The sequence below is a fragment of the Tauraco erythrolophus genome, chromosome 2 (genome assembly GCF_009769465.1).
Source record: "Tauraco erythrolophus isolate bTauEry1 chromosome 2, bTauEry1.pri, whole genome shotgun sequence".
NCBI lineage: Eukaryota > Metazoa > Chordata > Aves > Musophagiformes > Musophagidae > Tauraco > Tauraco erythrolophus.
The window spans coordinates 1,857,574-1,877,443 of record NC_141466.1 but is presented as its reverse complement, the minus strand read 5'-3'; the positions used below and the strand labels follow the sequence as shown (position 1 = coordinate 1,877,443).

General features: G+C 44.2%; 1 protein-coding gene across 1 annotated transcript in view; it reads right to left on the bottom strand.

The window, feature by feature from the left end:
* The window catches only part of SYNJ2 (synaptojanin 2), a 78,229-nt gene extending 61,728 nt beyond the window's left edge, over window positions 1-16,501 (bottom strand). The window contains exons 1-2 of the mRNA XM_086632005.1: window positions 16,381-16,501; window positions 5,826-5,912 (exon numbers count right to left, since the gene is read on the bottom strand). Of these exons, the coding sequence (XP_086488131.1) occupies window positions 5,826-5,912; window positions 16,381-16,501 (208 nt within the window). The remainder of the gene's footprint in view (window positions 1-5,825; window positions 5,913-16,380) is intronic.
* Window positions 16,502-19,870: the final 3,369 nt, after the last annotated feature.

The following is a 19,870-nucleotide window of genomic DNA, read 5'->3' as shown; positions in this document are numbered from 1 at the left end:
TTTCCAGTGAACTGTAAACTGTTTTTACGCAAGTAGCACTCGAAGTACTAGACTAACATCAATCCCAACAAAAACACATCAGATGGCCCAGTCAAATTCACCTGGCAGCAACACTGGGAAGCACATTATGGCATCACAACCTTTGAAAGCAGCTAAACAGTCTTCAAGATATTTATGTTTGCTCTGGTCAGAACTTCTACAGTAACATGGAAAAAAAAAATTGTAAAGCCATGAAATGAGCAGTCACTCCTGAAGTGTAAGCTCAAATAAGTCAGGAAGCTGGATTTTAAAATGCTGGCAGTGCATCTTCAAGATGAAAGGGAGAATTAACACTAAATCCATTCCCTAAAGTCAGTAGCTCTGCCAGCACTACCACTGCAGCCAGTCCTGCCTAACTGGAGTAGGAGACAGGCCACACTCTAGTCTTATTTCTTGAAACAGCAGCACAACAGTTCTTTTCAGAAAAAAATAAATAATGGAAGTACACAGGGTGGAAAATTTATGGCAATTTTCCCCTTATTTCACGTGCAGTACAGTAGCAGAAAGCATGTTATAGTCAGCTGGCAGCTGCAAAGTGCAGGACAAATGGAGCCAGCACCAAGGCCAAGAGAAAGCAACCCAAAAAAGGAGAAACTTTTCCCTGTGAAGTAATCAAGGCTCCAGGTCTGGCTCTTACAGGTCACACTGTACCAACAACCACATGATCTGTAGGCTGGAAAACAACATGTTTTTTTTAAAAAAAACCTTTTACAAGTAGTTTAATGTGCAATCCTCTTCATATTGGCCTTTCTAAACTTTACACAAAGAGGAAAGTCATTAGGAACACAAGAACTGCAATTGATGATCACACCTCTGGAAATATCCCTCATTTCCTTAGGATGCAATCTGGAATGTTTTAAAGAAATCTCTGAAATAAATTCAGAGCAAGAAGGGAAGTGTTCCATACTGACCATGCTTTCTACAGCAACACATCTATGAAAAAGCAAGACCCACCTACAGTACAGAATCACAGAATGGTTCGGGTTGGAAGGGACCTCAAAGATCATCCAGTTCCATCCCCCTGCCATGGGCAGGGACACCCTCCACTACACCACGTTGCCCAAAGCCTCATCCAACCTGGCCTGGAACACTTCCAGGGATGGGGCAGCCTCAGCTTCTCTAGGCAACCTGTGCCAGTGCCTCACCAACCTCACAGTGAAAAATTTCTTCCTTAGATCCAATCTAAATCTCCCCTCTTTCAGTTTAAAGCCATTGCCCCCTGTCCTGTCACTACACGCCCTCGGAAAAAGCCTCTCTCCAGCTTTCCTGTAGCCCCTTTAGGTACTGGGAGGCTGCAATAAGATCCCCCCGGAGCCTTCTCTTCTCCAGGCTGAACAGCCCCAACTCTCTCAGCCTGGCTCCATAGCAGAGGTGCTCCAGCCCTCAGATCATCTTCGTGGCCTCCTCTGGCCCCGCTCCAGCAGCTCCATGTCCTTCTTGTGCTGGGGACTCCAGAGCTGAACACAGTATTCCAGGTGAGGTGTCAACAGAGTGAGGTAAAGGGGGAGAATCACCTGCTGGCCACGCTTCTTCTGATGCAGCCCAGGATACGGCTGGCCTTTTGGGCTGTGAGCACACATTGCTGGCTCATTGCCACTCGAAGCTTATGCACCAAATTTTGATCTCAGACGGATGAACATAAATGTTTGTGCATCATGACCAAGATGATTATTTCGCCCTATTACAGCTATAAAGCACCACAACCGCCTGCAAAGAACACTTCTGAAGAAACGTAAGAAATGTTTTGCTCGCAGCAGTTACGTGCTGAATGCCCTTTTATCAGGTTGCACAACAGAGGCAGAAGATGGAGAATATCTGGCATAGAACCAAGACAAAAATAACTTGCATCCACTTTTTCAAAAGCTCTTGTGAAACCAAGTGCCTCAATCCAAGTTGAACAGGAAACACAGCTCTGGTACATCACACCCTACAATAATGAGCTGCAGTTTCTGTATTTAACCTGTCTACATGACTCAAGGCAACTGTTTCCCCTGCAGTTTACGGGGTGACTTCAGAGCTATTACAAGCTGCAGTGAAAAGGAGACAATATTAAATTCTTATTTCGTCCTTCTTAACCGTAAAGATTTCACTCAGGCTGTCTTCTCCTTTTAAAAATTAATTTGCTCCAGTTTTTGCTCTTTCTCCATTCCAACAGTCATGCCATTGCCCTATGTTCCCTTAGCCTGTTCCATCTCCACTCCACACTTATCTCCACTTCCCTTTACAGTCCACTGAAAACAATTTGCAAGGTATTTTTGCCTCTCCTCTGCCTTCCAAATTAGCAAGGGAACACAGCAGAGCAGCTGATTCTAAGCAACTAGCTGAAAAATTCTGAGGAAATCTATAGTTGAATTTTGAAAAGAATCAAGATTTTCCAAACTACAGTTTGACTCTCAAAGATACTCTTTCTCCCTCTTCTAAATACAGTTACATATTAGGAAATGTTCAAAAGGAATAGAAAACAGGTGCTTAGTTGTCCTTTTTCCTTTTGAAACTTCTTCCTTTCAACTACACATCACACATATGCAAGAGCAAGGGCATATACACAGTCAAATGAATTCAGAGTGCCTCCCCAAACACAGTAATTGTATTAAACTAAACAATTGTGTGGTGATGGTGTCAAAATACTACCTTATGTCTGTACCCTTCCTGACATCCCAGTGTGTAAACTCCACGCTGCAAAGCCAGCTCTTTTAATGCTTCGCTTAAGATGTACTTGCCTCTGCTAGACCTTCTCTGGCAGCAAAATCTTGGCAGAGACACAGCTCAGAAACACTGTACAATTCATTTTGCTGCCATTCATCTCACAAAAGACAGCAAAGAACTTAGTGAGTCGTGTTAACAGACATAAGCACACAGAAGTGAATGTTACTGCTGGTGGGAAACTAACTTTGTAAGTCACTTTCACATATTTCATTTACTTTCTTGTGAAAAGCACAATCTACTTTGGCAGGCAGGCAAAGTGATTTATTTGGATTCCTAAGTAGTGATATTTACAGATTAATTAATGCGCTCAGAGACATCTTTCATGTCTTGACAAAAGTCTCCTCTTCTGCTCTACAAATATACTCTTTTAATATCCCAGCAGAACATACTTTCACAAATATTTTCATTTATTTACTACCTATGGTCTGTAGCTTTCCAGTAGTAAGAAAAAAGTACTGACACTCTTGAATAAAGTCTATGGGATCACGGATGCTCAGTGAAGAGCTGACCAATTATCCCCTTTTTTGCAGCTGCTAGAATACATCATATAAAACCCAAAGTTACACTGCACTCCTTTCTAGTGTTAAACTTTTATGTAAGCAACAGCTAAAGGGATGGAATTTGCTTATAGGTAAGATCTAACAGACTGTGAAAAAAACCTGGACTACCTCTCGAATGGCGAGAGAGCAGACAGGCAATTGTTTTTGCTTTTTTAAACGTGCTCAGCAGCAGAATATGCTTGCTTACCTTTGATCACCATTACAGCATGACTCTTCACTCAATTGCAATCAGAAGTTTGCCTCCAGTAGTTAACTTGTTAATCCAATTACCAATAAAATTTTTAACAACCCCTTCCAAAGGAAGTCCTGTACCAGGACTTGTAATTTAATGCTAGTACAAGAAAGCAATGCAGTGACAAAGCTCAGAGAGGAAAAACCTCACACTTTAAGGGCACTGAAGTTAAGTAGATGTTGTTCAAAACGAAATAAGGACGTGGGTAACAGAGAAATAAAAGGATAAAAGAGAAAAATAAGGATGAGAAGATTTCACACCCAATTGAAATCAATCACTTTTCAATATGAAGACTAAAACCGGATCTATTTCGTTCCCATCACATCCAAGAAACTACCCTCACCCATAGCTAGAAGAGCTGGAATTCAATAGCTACATTCCTTTACTATTACAACAAGATTCATTAGACTCCTATGAAGAAAAACAGGTCCGAGTGCCAAGAAAAACTAATCACAAGCCCTCCGTTTTTAATTATGTTAACAAATTGATACTAATCTCCACACACATACCTAATCAACTCTATGAGAAACAAAACAAGCGAAAAACCCAAACTTGTTCATTTTGAAAGACTGGATGGGCCTACAGTTCTAAATTACGACACGGCAATCCTGAAAGATTCCAGTCGTCTCCTCAAGTCAATCTCAAGTCATATTACTCAAGCCATAAATATATAAACAGATACACTTATATCCATCAGCCCAAACACACCTGTGCTCACAGGACCTCTGCCCAAGGCAGAGTCCTTGACCAAGCACTGAGTTATATGGAAAACAGCCTTGTCTTTCCTCCAAATCAAAATTAAAGTTTCCTGAAAGGCTTGCTGTTTAACATCTTTGTGGGCGACATGGAGAGTGGGATCGAGTGCACCCTCAGCAAGTTTGCAGATGACAGCAAGCTGTGTGGTGTCGTGGACACGCTGGAGGGAAGGGATGCCATCCAGAGGGACCTGGACAGGCTGGAGAGGTGGGCCTCTGAGAACCTCATGAAGTTCAACAAGGCCAAGTGCAAGGTCCTGCACGTGGGTCGAGGCAATCCCAAGCACAAGTACAGGCTGGGCGGGGAATGGATTGAGAGCAGCCCTGAGGAAAAGGACTTGGGAGTGCTGGTGGATGAGAAGCTCACCATGAGCCAGCACCGTGCGCTGGCAGCCCAGAGAGCCAACCGTGCACCCAGAGCAGCGTGGGCAGCAGGGCGAGGGAGGGGATTCTGCCCCTCTGCTCTGCTCTTGTGAGAGTTGGGGTTGTTCAGCATGGAGAAGAGAAAGCTCCACGGACATCTCATAGCAGCCCTTCAGTACCTAAAGGGGGCCTACAGGAAAGCTGCAGAGGGACTTTTTACAAGGGCATGTAGTGACAGGACAAGGGGCAATGGCTTTAAACTGAAAGAGGGGAGATTTAGATTGGATATAAGGAAGGAATTCTTTATGATTAGGGTGGTGAGGCACTGGCACAGGTTGCCCAGAGAAGTTGTGGATGCGCCATCCCTGGAAGTGTTCAAGGCCAGGTTGGATGAGGCTTTGGGCAACCTGGTGTAGTGGAGGGTGTCCCTGCCCATGGCAGGGGGGTTGGAACTGGATGATCTTTAAGATGTCTTCCAACCCAAATCGTTCTATGATTCTATGTAAGACCACCTTGGGAACAAGGCATATAGTGCTTTTTGCTTTAATGCATCTTTTTCCATCAGCGAATTTGCTGTGTAAGGTACTATTACCTTCAAATCAAGGACTGCAGTTCTCTTCCTAAAACATGTTTTCTCCATTAACATTCCTATAGGCAGTGTAATAACAAGCCCTTTGCTAAATCAAGATTCCCAAACTGTATAGAAATTTACAGCAATGACAATAATTTTCCTTACCATATTAGCTGAAGTTCAAGGCCTGCTTCTGCAAATCTCTATCCATGTGAATAACCTAATTAAAGGCAACTGGGCATTATAGCAAGGACTAGGAATCTGCAGTCTCAGATGACCATAATTAATCAAAAAAAAAAAGTAAGAAAACATAGCTTGCCTTGAGCAAGGCTTGTGGTAGGGATAAAAAAAAAAGCAATTGTCTTCAGGCGGTGAAGAATGTTAGACAAAATAAGAGTGAGAAAAAATCCAAAATTCTTAGACTATCATTTAGTGACATGCTTTTGGCACAGTATAGAAAAAGACAGAGATATCTTCCAGACTGCACATAATGTGCAATTAGCTTTCCCAAGTTAAGGAACCAGACAACTGCAGCCACTTGCAGCCTTTTAGCATCATCTGGGCATTTTATAACCTCGGTCACACGGATCGTCACTCACCACGTTTCAGCTGAAGCTCTCCTAAGCAGCCATAAGCATCCATGAGTTTTTCATATTGTCCTTTAATTGCATCCTTTTCTTCTGGAGCTGAGAAACAAAATGAAAGGCAGCAAATCTTAGTTTTCCAGTCTTTACCAAATTTTCAGGTTGCTATTGCCTACACCGATGCTTCCCAGTTGATTTGGCACAGTAAACAAAACGTAGGGTTAAAATGTTGCAAGAACAGTGTGATTAAAAAGTCATGGAACAGAAAGGCACAGTTTCTCCACACACCACCCGAGAAGAAAAAAGGGCACTCAGTACCTTCCCAAACAATGTGATCATTAGCAATGTTCTTGTTCTATGGCACAGATGCCACAACAGTTTCAGAACAAGTAGAGGAATATGTAAACTTGACACCGCTCCAAAATAAGAATAAAAATAATAATTTGTCTGGCCTAAGCTAGAATACACCTTATCTTGATGTGCAAAAAGAGATGGTTTCTGCTTCCAGATTCTCACAGTCTAATTTCAGACAGAATTGGGAGTTATTTTATGTAAGATAATTTGATGTAGACACAACATCGGATGTTGATTTCAAGAGGAATTAAACTTGTATTTCAGAGAAGTAAGAATTAGCTGATTAAAAATAAAGAAATAAAAGGTCAGGTGCTGATGATAGATTTGTGTATTTCTGCAACATCTGACTTCAAGGGGAACAAACTGAACAGTTAGATATGAAGCCAGAAGACATACCAAACTCGTCAATGGCTACCTAGAGTAAAACCAAAGTACTTCCGGAATGAGTAACTCTGCGTTTTCTATACATTTCCCAACGAGAAGTAAGGTTGGCCTCATGAATGAGGAAAACAGACTGTGATCTTCAAATGTCCATTTACTTCTCAAACCACAGATAAACAGAAACATTTACAGGTTAGCTACTACTTTACAATCTTCTGCTCCTAATAAACTTCAGCAGTTAAAAATATCTGAAACCTCCAGCCATATAAAGGACAAACTCAACTGCCTGCAATGGATGATATAACAGAAAAGAAAGAAACAGACTTCTCTTTATAAACCTCAAAAGGCAAGTAGCTCAGTGAGAAGCACAGAAAACAAATATCCTGTATATCACGGTCATTTTGAAGTGAAAGGAAGGACAATTCTACTTGTAGAATTCCTTAGCAGAGGCAACCCCCAAATACATTTGTCTCAACTTTTGTACCCATGACAAATAAGGAAGACTTGTTAATTTTTTCTTAATTTTATTTTTTGCTATCAGACTTTCACGACTTATCTATTCTGCTTTCTTAGAAACACTGAGTGAATCAGGAGAAACTAGTAAAATGTTGACACCACACACACCAGTGAAATAAAACACAGGCAACAGAAAGAGGATAAAGGGATTTTTATCGGGTAACATAAGCCTCTGGACACTAATAATTTAAATATTCAGTAACAGCACCTTTTAAGAGCTGAGACTCTGCAAGCTCAGCTCACTGGCACTTCAAAAAAAAAAAAAAACTTCAGCAAAAATAGTTTAGATAGACTCTAACAATGTTTCATTTTTTCAAAAAGACTCTCTGTCAAGCCTTCCTTATGTATACCAAAAAAAAGTGGTTAAAAAAGTGGTGTTTCACTTTCCATGACATCTTCACTAAGTAGAAAAGAGCAGCAACAACATACTGACTTTTTTCTTAAATCGGTTCTCTGCCTTAAAAGCTCATCCTCATTCCCTTTAATATAAAAAGGGAAAACCAAGAACAAAATTCTTGCTCCAAATATTCCACCACGAGGAAGAAATAGAGAAGGAGAGAAACAGTAAGAGATTCAGATCTCTGACTGATGCAGGAGCTCGCACACCTGCAGGCGAGGTACAACCTGAAAGCATCTCAAAGACACCTTGAAAGCACAGTGATGCTCTTCCAAACAGAATTACGGGTTGGAAAGCTGGCTGTTAAAGCGTCTGGTAAGAGCATGATCCAAAAGAATGGAATTTATTTCAGCACAGAAATAAGCAACACACAGCTGGTGCTGCTAACAGCACGAAGCGCCTGACCCTGGCACGTACAGAAGCCACTGAAGTTTCCCAACATCACACACACATCAGCTCCTGGCACGGGACTTTTCCAAACACACAGACAAACAGCAGCATGTTGCCAGCATCGGTACAGAAACATCCCATCACTCTGGGCAGGTCATTGGACAGAACATGTCCCTGCACAGTAGCATCATCATCATCCCTGCACCCAAGGTCCTGCACGTGGGTCGGGGCAATCCCAAGCACAAGGACAGGCTGGGCGGAGAATGGATTGAGAGCAGCCCTGAGGAAAAGGACTTGGGAGTGCTGGTGGGTGAGAAGCTCAACATGAGCCGGCACCGTGCGCTGGCAGCCCAGAAAGCCAACCGTGTCCTGGGCTGTATCAAAAGAAGGGTTTCCCTGCCCATGGCAGAGGGGTTGGAACTAGATGATCTTTGAGGTCCCTTCCAACCCAAACCATTCTATGATTCATTCTATAAGCGTGACTTTAAAAGGACATTGTTGCATAGGGCTTGAGCCAAGTTCATATCTTATTACTAAAAAGAAATCTTTCTAAATCTTAAAGATGTCTTATTGAAATCTCAAATAATCTGTCATCCAAACCTGGTCTGAAACATCTCCTGAAGCATTCCCAAACAGTGCTAGGTCGCAAGAGACAGAATCAGAAAGAGAGCGACTAGAAAGAGACAAAACTGATGTGCTACTGCCTTTGATGGATGAAGAAGAGAGTCAAAAGAAAAAACTACTACAAAACTCTAAAGGATCATTGACAAACAGGGAAAATATAAACATATCTGACAAGTTTCAACAACACTAGAAATACTGTTTTAGCAACAACGTTTGACAGCTAGACGTGTCCAAAGACATAGCACTTTTCTCATCGGTAACACAGAAATGATTTATAGAACTATAGAGTCACGGAATGGTTTGGGTTGGAAGGGACCTCAAAGATCATTCAGTTCCAACTCCCCTGCCATGGGCAGGGACACCCTCCACTACACCAGGTTGCCCAAAGCCTCATCCAACCTGGCCTTCAACACTTCCAGGGATGGGGCAGCCACAACTTCTCTGGGCAACCTGTGCCAGTGCCTCACCACCCTCTGAGTGAAAAATTTCTTCCTTATATAGGGGGTTGGAACTAGATGATCTTTGAGGTCCCTTCCAACCCTAACCATTCTATGATTCTATGATTATATCCAATCTAAATCTCCCCTCTTTCAGTTTAAAGCCATTGCCCCGTGTCCTGTCACTACACGCCCTTGTAAAAAGCCCCTCTCCAGCTTTCCTGTAGCCCCTTTAGGCACTGGAAGGCTGCAATAAGATCCCCCCGGAGCCTTCTCTTCTCCAGGCTGAGCAGCCCCAACTCTCTCAGCCTGTCTCTATAGCAGAGGTGCTCCAGCCCTCGGATCATCTTCGTGGCCTCCTCTGGCCCCGCTTCAGCAGCTCCATGTCCTTCTTGTGCTGGGGACTCCAGAGCTTCTCTGGTAAATGTTCCAAAGTCAGGGGTTTTATTCAATAACAGCTTTCTTAAAAACTCTGAAACGCAGAGGCAGGGAGAGTGGTCTGCTTGAAAACCTAGCACAAGGACTGGATGTTTAACCGTGCTCTGCTCACACATAAAATCCTTCCTTTTTCAACCCAGACAGCTGGAGATACATACATGTATATATAGTTCATGTACAATACTGCTACAGAAGCTGATGAAACTCACAGAAAAGTTTTCCACTTAGAGAACGAGTTGAGTCTGCAAATGCATAGTGCATTTGTTTACTACTTAATAATAGCTCTAAGTACTAAAGAGTACACACAGTAAGTGCCCAACTCCACTAAAGCGTTCCATTAATGCTTTCAGGAATCTTTCCTTCCACTAAGCATATCATTGAATACCTGCCCCTCTGCAATAATTACAACTGTGTTGTGTTCAGTACAGCTTTACAGACCAGCACACTGCATTCCTCAAGCACTTTTCTTAGTATCAATTATGTAAAAGCTCCTGATGTAAATTATATGTAAGGCTGGCAGGTTAGCTCAAGATTTTAAACCTCGCAAAACAAGAGGCACACAATAATTCAGTGAAACTAAGCTACAATAAACTCAACTAAAACTCAACATGTATATTCTGAAGCATTTCTAAGTCCTTTTAGAAACATAGGTTTGATGGGATGGAGTCCCAGTAGCCTGCTTCCTTTATTTGTGTCATTTAGCATTTTAGGGAAAGAGGTGTGAATTTTGCCCAGAAAGAGCAAATCCATAATCAAAGAGAAATTTCATACACAAAATAACCAAAATCATGTATGAAAAAAATGTATGTACACTACTGTCAGTGTCTTACCTAGACATATGTCCAAGATCTGGTGCTATATGAGTTTAGATAAGTAACTTGCCTCCAAACTCTGCTTTCTGTCATCCTCAGAGAGGCCTAAAGCACTTTGTTGTGTTCTCATTTATTTTCATTATCTTTCATCATTAAAATCTTCCTGGTCACATTCAATCTGAGCTACACAGGCATTATGCAAGTCATACTGCATTCTGAGATACCCTATAGGTCAAGCACTAGAGAGTTGGGAAGAGGTCTGTGGTCAGAGTTACAGTTAAGAGAAATTCAAAATGTTAAGCAATATATTTAACAATTTTCTAGAAAGTGGTATTTCTGGTTGAAAACACCAAACAAATCAAGAAAGTGGGATTTTGGAAAGATCAGTTCACTGGCTTCCTGTGTTAGATTGAAAACATTCTGTTTCTAGGAAGGGATTACATTTTCATAGCTGCATGTGTATATATGAATATTTCCCTTCACAACCAAAGAAGAACGGACTCGTAAAACCACTAGGTTTCTACTGGCCAGCACTGTGGTGTGCAGGCAGTCAAGAACATAAAGATAAGAGAAGTCCCTAAGTAATTTCTCTGGAGTTTGACCATCATCTTCACATGGTTCCTGTCATATATTACATATATTAACATAGAAACTTGTAGCCACTACAGGTACATACCACCAAGCAGAACTTACACCTCACAACCATTAACAGTTTCCCACCGTAGATAACGAGCCTTGGAATCTACACTCTACATTTATACCAATTTATACCATTTATACACCTTCCCTCTTCTGTGTTCTCAGTTTCCATTTCAACAGCAGCAAAGGAGCTGCAGGTTCCATGGCAGGGGGGTTGGAACCGGATGATCTTTGAGGTCCCGTCCAACCCAAACCATTCTGTGATTCTATGATTCTATGACTGTAACACACACTTGTTCCTATAAACTACAGCAGGGAATTCCATATAGCCAGAGAAACCATAGTTTGCAAGTGCCCATTGCCAGTGTAACCAAGGAAAGCAAGGCTTCTGCTACAGTTTTGTAGGGATCCACAAATGGAAAAAGCTTGAACACCACTAAACTACAGAAAACTTCTAAGAATTTGTAATTAGATTATTTGATTTTTTTTTTTTAAATTTAAACAGGAAGTTTTAGGAATATAGATATAATGGGAGATTAGCTATATAAATATCCTGGCATACAAATAAAAACAAGTCATAGAATCATAGAATGGTTTGGGTTAGCAGGGACCTCAAGGACCATCCAGTTGCAACCCCCCTGCCATGGGCAGGGACACCCTCCACTACACCAGGTTGCCCAAAGCCTCACCCAGCCTGGCCTTGAACACTTCCAGGGATGGGGCAGCCACAACTTCTCTGGACAACCTGTTCCAGTGCCTCACCATTCTCAGAGTGGAAAATTTCTTCCTTATATCCAATCTAAATCTCCCCTCTTTCGGTTTAAATCCATGGCCCCTTGTCCTGTCACTACATGCCCTTGTAAAAAGTCCCTCCCCAACTTTCCTGCTGTAGGGCTCCTTGTTTTTGATAGTGTACAGTGCTTGGAAATACATCCACAATACGTTTACACAAGTATTGGTGTTAGATTTCCATACCCCACTATTTATCCACCCAAATACAAAACTAAAGCTAACTGTAAACAGTAAATGTATGCACAGCACAGAAACTGCATTCTGTACAAAAAAATGACACGTAGGTAGCTAATTGCCACTTCCAGGTTCTGCATCCCCTCCCTCTGCAAGGCCATACCCTGATTTCACCCAGCCACATCACAGCACCATGCGTACCTGCAACTGAAGCCGCGGAGGAGGCACGGAGCTGCTGCGCAGAGCGTACGCATCCCTTAACTCATAGAGTTTGTCTCTAGGAAAGGCTTACTTCCCAGATCCACTAGGGAAAGCCTGGAGGAAAAACTTCAGCCATATTTGCAAAAACATGCACTGTACCAGCTTTGAATTTCAGTATTTTCAAAAGACCACGGTCATTTAGGATCCACTGGAACAGGTGGTGTAACGTCCTTTACTAAAAGCAATTGCAGAATCAGAGTGCTTACAAGAAAAAAAAAAAATCTGCGCACCCTTTGGCTCTGCCCTTGCAAAAACATATTTTTATGCTAAATTTCCACAGCAGAGCACTGCTGTTGACATCATTTCGCTGAGATTACCCGCTGTAATAAAGTTAAACAACCATATTTTCATCACTACAGTGTTAGTTTAGCTCAGCGACTCCTTAGACAGCAGGTCAGAGCTGCCTCGTGCAGCTCACTTCGTCTATAAAGCGTTAAAACTAAAACGTGTAAAAAGCAGGAACAGCACCTGTGTCTGTACTCCCTCTTGCACAATCAAAAACTTCCAAACCCATGAAGTTCTTCATCCTTCATGACTAAGTTTTTTCCATAGAATCTAATTATTGATGTTCTAGTTCAGAGAATTCCTGGAAGGTTGTTTCAGGCTGGCACCCATCCTTCTGGAGATGACTGAAGCTTCAGGGTTGCCAGTGGCAAAAAAAAAAATCCTCTTGCAACATGAGCTGTTAAATTCAAAACAGCGAGTTTTACCCTCCACCCTACAGTGACATCATGAGAAGAAGAAAAACACCCATCTTGAGGCCCTGAGCAACCTGATCTAGTTGGAGATATCCCTGTTCCTTGCAGGGGGGTTGGACTAGATGACCTTTGAAGGTCCCTTCCAGCCCTAACCATTCTATGATTCTATGATTCAAAAATACTATTTAATTTATGATAAAATAGAAAATTGCTTTGTTTATATTACATTGCTATATAAATTAATTTACGGGGGTTGGGGTTATGTAGCTAGGTTGCCTGCGTGATTTTTGATTCCTTGATTTTTCAAAAAGTTTCTTAGGTTTCCATTACAGTCTGAGTGTGCTCATTTTATAAATTGCTGACATCTCAGATAATTGGAGATCTCCATAATACTTTCCCACTATTGATATAAAACGTGGAAATATTTTTCAAGTTAAAAGTATTGAATCTCTATATGCAATAACGGAATTCTGAAATATAACCAAATGACAACTAAAATTGGCATCAGCATCTCTATAACATACTGAGAGAGGAAAAAGTATAAAGTCATCCATTCAAAAGACAGTATGAAATTTTTGGTTTACATATTTGAAAGGGTTTATTTTAATCATGAGTGTGCCAGAGGTTTATGGCCTGTAAAGACAATGCATTTGTACAAAATTTTCAGATTTCTATCTTTTTGTAAAGCCACTTCTAGGATGATTCTCACTGCCTTCCGCCACCTGAACTAGGTTAAATCCAACATTTAACTGTCTTCTAGTACAAAAGCATTATAGAAGCAACTGAACTTTCAGAAAAACACAGATGCCATGCCTGTTCAAGGGCAAAGAGACATTTGGTAATTATGGAAAAAGAATAATAAACAATGACTAAAATGTGCTCAGACTTCCATTGTCCATCCATGATTATTCCTTTCTACAGTTCTACTGCAAAACTGCACAAACTATTGTACAACTTAAATACTCCAGGTATGCACATCTGCTTTTATTTAGTGTGGAAGTTTGCATGAGGCACAGTTGCCTAACACCTCCTCACTACAGGCACGCAATTTTTAAAAAACTTTATTTTAGAAATGGAAAATCAGAGAGAAAAGCCAAAATTAACACAATCCTAGGGCTAGTATGTCTGAAACCACACATAACACGTTAACCTTCCACTGAAGTGTTCTGTGGTTAGTAACGACCTAAAGGCCCATCAAACAAAGCAGAATTAATGTTGTTTCTGTTAGAGCATCCTCTTCACAATTATTGTAAATTTACCATCACAATACCTACTGCTGGTTTTCCCTCCTTTTCTGGTCCTTTGCTGTGTAAACAGAAGACAGGAACTAAACAGGCTCAACTGGATAAACTAGCTTTTCTTCCCATCTAGTAATCAGCCCAGCCAGGAAAAGAGAAACCAAACGAAAGAAAATGACAAAATTATTAACATGGAGTGGGCTGGATGCCAATGCATGCATGATTACAGTTATTATCAAGAGGTGACACTGAAATTTCAAAAGGCAAACTTTTCAAAAGGGCAAACAGGCCTTTACACTAGCCACTATACAGAGCACTACTCCAAAATTCTTATAACACATATTTTAAAAGAGATTATATAAATTTCCTAATCACTTTTAGCTATAGCACTTCAAATGGGGGACAGCAATACTGGGGGAGAAAAAGCTATTGTAATTCAATGATTCTCTTAATTAGTAAGATTGCAAATAATCTTTCCAGTTCCTAGTCATACAGATGGCTTGGGATCAGCTAGATGAATAACGGTCTCTCAAATTTATTCAGGCACATTGGCTTTAGATTTGTGCCAGAACAATGAAATACAGACCAAAATCCACTGACATCAGTGGACAGCTTAAAAGTCAACAGGTTTTTGAATCAGGGAAAGCGAGTAAAATGCTGGTTAGTAGAATCCAAACTTTTCACTTTATCAGTTCATTGAAAAAAAAAAAAAACCCTAGAAAACACATTAATGTCCACTATTACCAATGAATTTAACCAGAAACTGAACCCCTAAAGTATCACACAACAAAAAATTCCAATAAATTAAAAAAGAAAAAAAAGAGTGGCAATAATATATCTTTATGACGACAGGTGAAAACTTTTCCACTATCAGAACTATTCACATGAAAATCAGCTGCTGCCTGAAGACCTTTTGGGCTTTCTTAATTCACAAAATCCCCAATACCTGAAGATTAAGCATTTTAGTCTGGGTGTCTTGCCAGCATGTATCACGGAAGATCCAGCTCTGTGGGCTGTATCCTGATCTGACAGTGTGACTGTGTATAAACCACAACACACAAACATTTCCTACTGCAGAAAGTTCACAGTTTAAGTCTTCCCCTTTTCCTTTGAGCTGCTTGAATGCGGACTCCAACACCATTAACGGTGGCACGACTGCAGGAACAGGTAAGTATTACACACTGAACAATTTAAGAACATGACACAAGCACGACGCAATCACCTGCATTACCTTTTGCATCTTTTGTTCTCAATTACCTCGTTTTTCTGTGTCTAGCACTGCATTGACTCACGGGTGGCAAGCATCAAAACACAAGACAAGACAACCCTGAGCACGTTTACAACTTCCACTGCCCCAGGTGGGACTCCAGCTCATCCAGCAAGAGCCAGACTTGGGAGTAACTCTATACAGTGCAATCCACAAGGGTGCGAACAGCAGCAGAGCCAGGTTTTCTTTACGGGACACAAATCTCAAGTCATTCGTCCAAAATAAAGCTCTGCTGTGAGCTGGATGTCTACACTGGCGGTTGGCACCCAATGCAGCCGAATAGGAAGTTCTTCGAGCCTTAGCTGGACCCTCCCCTGCAGTCATAGAACCATAGAATCACAGAATGGTTCGGGTTGGAAGGGACTTCAAAGATCATCCAGTTCCAACCCCCCTGCCATGGGCAGGGACACCCTCCACTACACCAGGTTGCCCAAAGCCTCATCCAACCTGGCCTTGAACACTTCCAGGGATGGGGCAGCCACAGCTTCTCTGGGCAACCTGTGCCAGTGCCTCACCACCCTCACAGTGAAAAATTTCTTCCTTATATCCAATCTAAATCTGCCCTCTTTCAGTTTAAAGCCATTGCCCCTTGTCCTGTCACTACATGCCCCTCTCCAGCTTTCCTGTGGGCCCCCAACAGGAACGCACGAGTCAGTACGGCTCATACGAGCCCGCGGGTACAAGTGCCCCGTGCCCAGACCCCACAGCCGCCAGGCAGGCAGGCGCCCGCTCCTGCTTCTGCCACCCCAGCTGCTGGTGAGGAGGCTAAAGGCACCCAGAGCAGAGCAGGAGCTGGTCAGACACGGACCAGGCCTGGGCCCGCCCAGGGACGAACTGATGGTGGCCAACCTTCCATGCACGGCAGGGCACCGGGCACCGCCCCACGCCGGCGGCAGGCTTGGCGGGCCACGCTGGAGGCCGGTGCTTAAAGCGAGGGCTCCCTGGGGCCGGTGTCCCAGCGGGCCCGGCTCCGCGCTCCCCCCTGCTTTTCTCCACGCACCAGGGGATAAGCGCCCCAAACCCACCTCCCGGACACCGGTCGCTGCCGCCGCAGAGGCTCCAGGCAGTGCCCACAGACCCGCCGCGCCGCCCCGCAGCCTCCCCGCCACACACCGCGCGGGCAGCCGCCCGGCCCGGCCGCCGGGCACTTACTGAGCGCCGCCACGGTGCCAGCTTCCAGCAACAGGCAGTCCTGGCGGCTGCGCGCCTCCAGCAGGGCACTCGGCCCCGGCTCCTGCTTCCAGAGCAAGCGCAGCCCTTTGCTCAGAGCCATGGGAGCCGCCGGTCGCAGGGAGGAAAGAGCGGGGAGTGCCGGCGGAGGGGGGATGCGAGCCCCAGCGCGGGTGGCGAAGGAGCCTCCGTGGGCCGCCGGCGGCCCCGTGCCCCCGCGGGAGCTCGTCCGAGAGCGGGGTCCCCGGTCCGGGCGGCGAGAACGCCCAGGCAGGCGGGCGAGGAGGACGGCCGTGTCCCCCTCCCGGGAGCCGGTCACCTCGGCAGGCCTCCGAGCTGCCTGTGAGGCGGCGTCCAGCGGTGAAGCGAGCCAAGAGTTCGCGGCCGCCGCTTCTCCCCGTCCCCGGCGGAGCGAGGAGCCTCCGGCGACGGCCAGCGGGGCAGGAGCGACCCTTCCCTTTCCTCCCCGCCTTTCTCTTCCCACCCACCGCCCTCTATCAACTTTCCAGAGTTAACTTTGTCCCTGCGGCTCCTCCTCCGGGACGGGACAGGTACAACCGCCGGCGGGGCGCCGCCACCCGCCCTGCCCCCGGGCGAGGGGAGGAGCGTGACCGCGACCGGCCGCGCCCGCTGGGGCGCCGTGGGCCCCGGCCCGGCGCGGTCCGCGGCGGCTGAGGCGAAGCGCGCCGCCGATCCTCCCCCCGGCAGCGCGGCAGGGCCACCGGCGGCTCGCCCCTCGCACCGCCGCCGCGACCCCCGCTGCCCGAGGCGAGGAGGGCCGGCGAGGAGCGAAACGCCGTGAGGCGCCGAGATGGCTTTCTCCGCCCGCCGGCAGCGGCCGCGCTCCTTCCCGCTTCCTGAGGGGAGCGGCCGGCCGGCGGTCAGGCGTTTCCCGCCGACAGGGTCGGGCAGCGGCGTTCCGCCCGCAGGGAGCTTCCCTCAGGAGCCGCGGAGCGTTCCGGCTCCCGCCTCCTGCGGACACAGCGTTCCGGGAAAAAGGCACAACGCGCGTTTTGGGTCGGCCGGTAGTTAACAAGCAGCGTTCCTTCGTGGAAAAGTGCGCCTTTTTCAGTTTTTTTTTTTTTTTCCTACGATATTGCAGGATTCCCATCGCAGCTCACTGTTGAGACTGTGCAGGATGGAGCGATGTTTTTTTCCAGAGTTCAGCCGTAAGGAGTGGGTGAAGGAGGTAGGCACAGGAATGCAAATGTGTTCAGCTGAGAGAAAACTTGCTGTAATTTTAGCAGAAATTGTAGTTCTATTTACACACAGGTAAATCACACATTTAAATTTTAATCTGTTAATATGGCAGAATTATACTTTACATAGGCACTGGCACAGTTTGCCCAGAGAAGCTGTGGCTGCCCCATCCCTGGCAGTGTTCAAGGCCAGGTTGGATGAGGCTTTGGGCAACCTGGTGTAGTGGAGGGTGTCCCTGCCCATGGCAGGGGGGTTGCAACTGGATGATCTTTGAAGTCCCTTCCAACCCAAACCATTCTGTGATTCTATATGTAGAGAAAACTTTGAAATTCAAAATACCCAATACTGTTGTAACTGTCTCACGGTGACGTTGAGGACGTCAGTCATGGCCGTGTCCTGCCAAGTGGAATGTAACAGTCCCTGCCCCCGTTGAACTTAATGGAAACAAACTGGTACTGTTTTCCTGTCACACAGTTCTGTTTTATTTATTTCATAACTAGTAGCAATTTGAAAAAGAGATTAACTTTAGGTATGTTTATGGTGCCTTCTTAGATAGCATTTCGAAAGCACCTGGTAGGAAAAGTGGGATTGAAGTTTGCATAGGGCTTTCCATTTTTTTTCCCCTGATCTTAACTTTTGATACAGTATGTAGGGTGAGATGAAGAGTGCTGGGTAGTGTAAAATAAATGACCCAGAAACTAGAAATGACGTGATGAGGATCAAGAAAGTGAGAGAGCACACAGCTCAAAGTTTGGAGGTTTTAGAGGGTGCAAGAGAATGTGAACTAACCATTCTCAATTTTAAGCAGAAAAGGGATGCCTTTCTGGAAGCTCTCCCATGGGAATGGCAGACCAAGAATCTAGCTAAATCTGTGTCGCCTTTCACTCACTGTGATCTTTTTCTCTAGAGAAAAGTGCTTTCTTGAGATGAAATACTGAAAGTATCACTTAAACAATCAGAGCTAAATGAAACAGTCGTATCACATATGATTTTAAAAAGTTGCCCTGGATCATGCACTTACGTATTTAAAAACAATGACAAAAAAGACCCACTCCACTCTCTTTTGCGTGTGTCTTTGCCTTTGAGGAATAATTCTTCCACAGTCCTCTTTAAACTCCATCTTGAGAGTAAACTGTCACTTGGAGGACACTGGTATGTCACTCTCTATTGCCCATGCTTGTAATTCATTAGTAATTTTTGTCATTAGTGCTTTTCACTGCAAATTCCAAGAACACACAATTTCAGATTGTTAATAAAAAACTTACTGTCAGCTTTGTTGGCCAAAATACTAGAGAAAGGAATGGTGCACCTGAGATAGTATTTTTTTTCAGCACCTCAAATCGATACAAGGAGATGGAGATGTGAGGGGAAAACTCAGCTGAAGGTGGAAAACTGGAAACCCTTGGCAGTGTGTGTGATAAAGCACTGCTTCCATAGGTGGCTCTGTGAGTGAGTCTTTTTTAAAAAATCTGTTAGAAAGAGATCTTTTCAAGGGGTTCCAGTTGCAAAACATCCACAGCATGGAAAGATGCATTTTTAAAGCTGTGATGTCATGATTACTGAAAAAGCAGCCAGCCAGTTAATTAGACTTTCTGTCACAGGTCAGTTACCTTGAAGCGTAAGACTGAGAAAGCAACTGTCAGAAAATGGTGAAGAGGAGTGGTGAGTAAAGCCATGGAATTTACAAATCTTCACACAGAATGGTTTCCAAAGTGAGAGCTCAGATAGGAACCTCGCTCGATACATCAGGAGGGCATGCAAAGGTTTCCCTTGCCTTATTTTATGGTACTCAAGGCCTTTCCATCTAACCAAACTGACTATGATTCAGTGCAGGAAAGTCCATTTTTAAGGGAAAATGTTGAGACTGACAGATCATCTTTTAGCTGACATTTGGAGTTGAGCTGTCTTGCTCGGAAGCGTTTGTATGTGAGTATCGTGGAAACTGGTTAATTCCTGTAGTCATTTGAGGAGTCCCTCAGGTGCACTTATTCCCTCTTCCACAGCATCTGTTTCCACTCGGGCCATGAACTCTCGTTAACTCCTCAGCATTTTTTCATTTCATTCTCCATTCTCAGTGGATTTTTCCTTTCCTTTAATCTTGTGCCTTGATAGTTTCATCAAATTAGTTTCTTTGCCCTTCTTCACACTCCCATCTTCGGTTCTTTACCACTCTGCCTCTGAGCAGTCACAGATGCTTTGCATCGCTTTCTGACTGTTCCCACAGCTAAAGTGGGAGGTGATCTTCCACTGCCTCCAGCTGAGAGAAGCAACT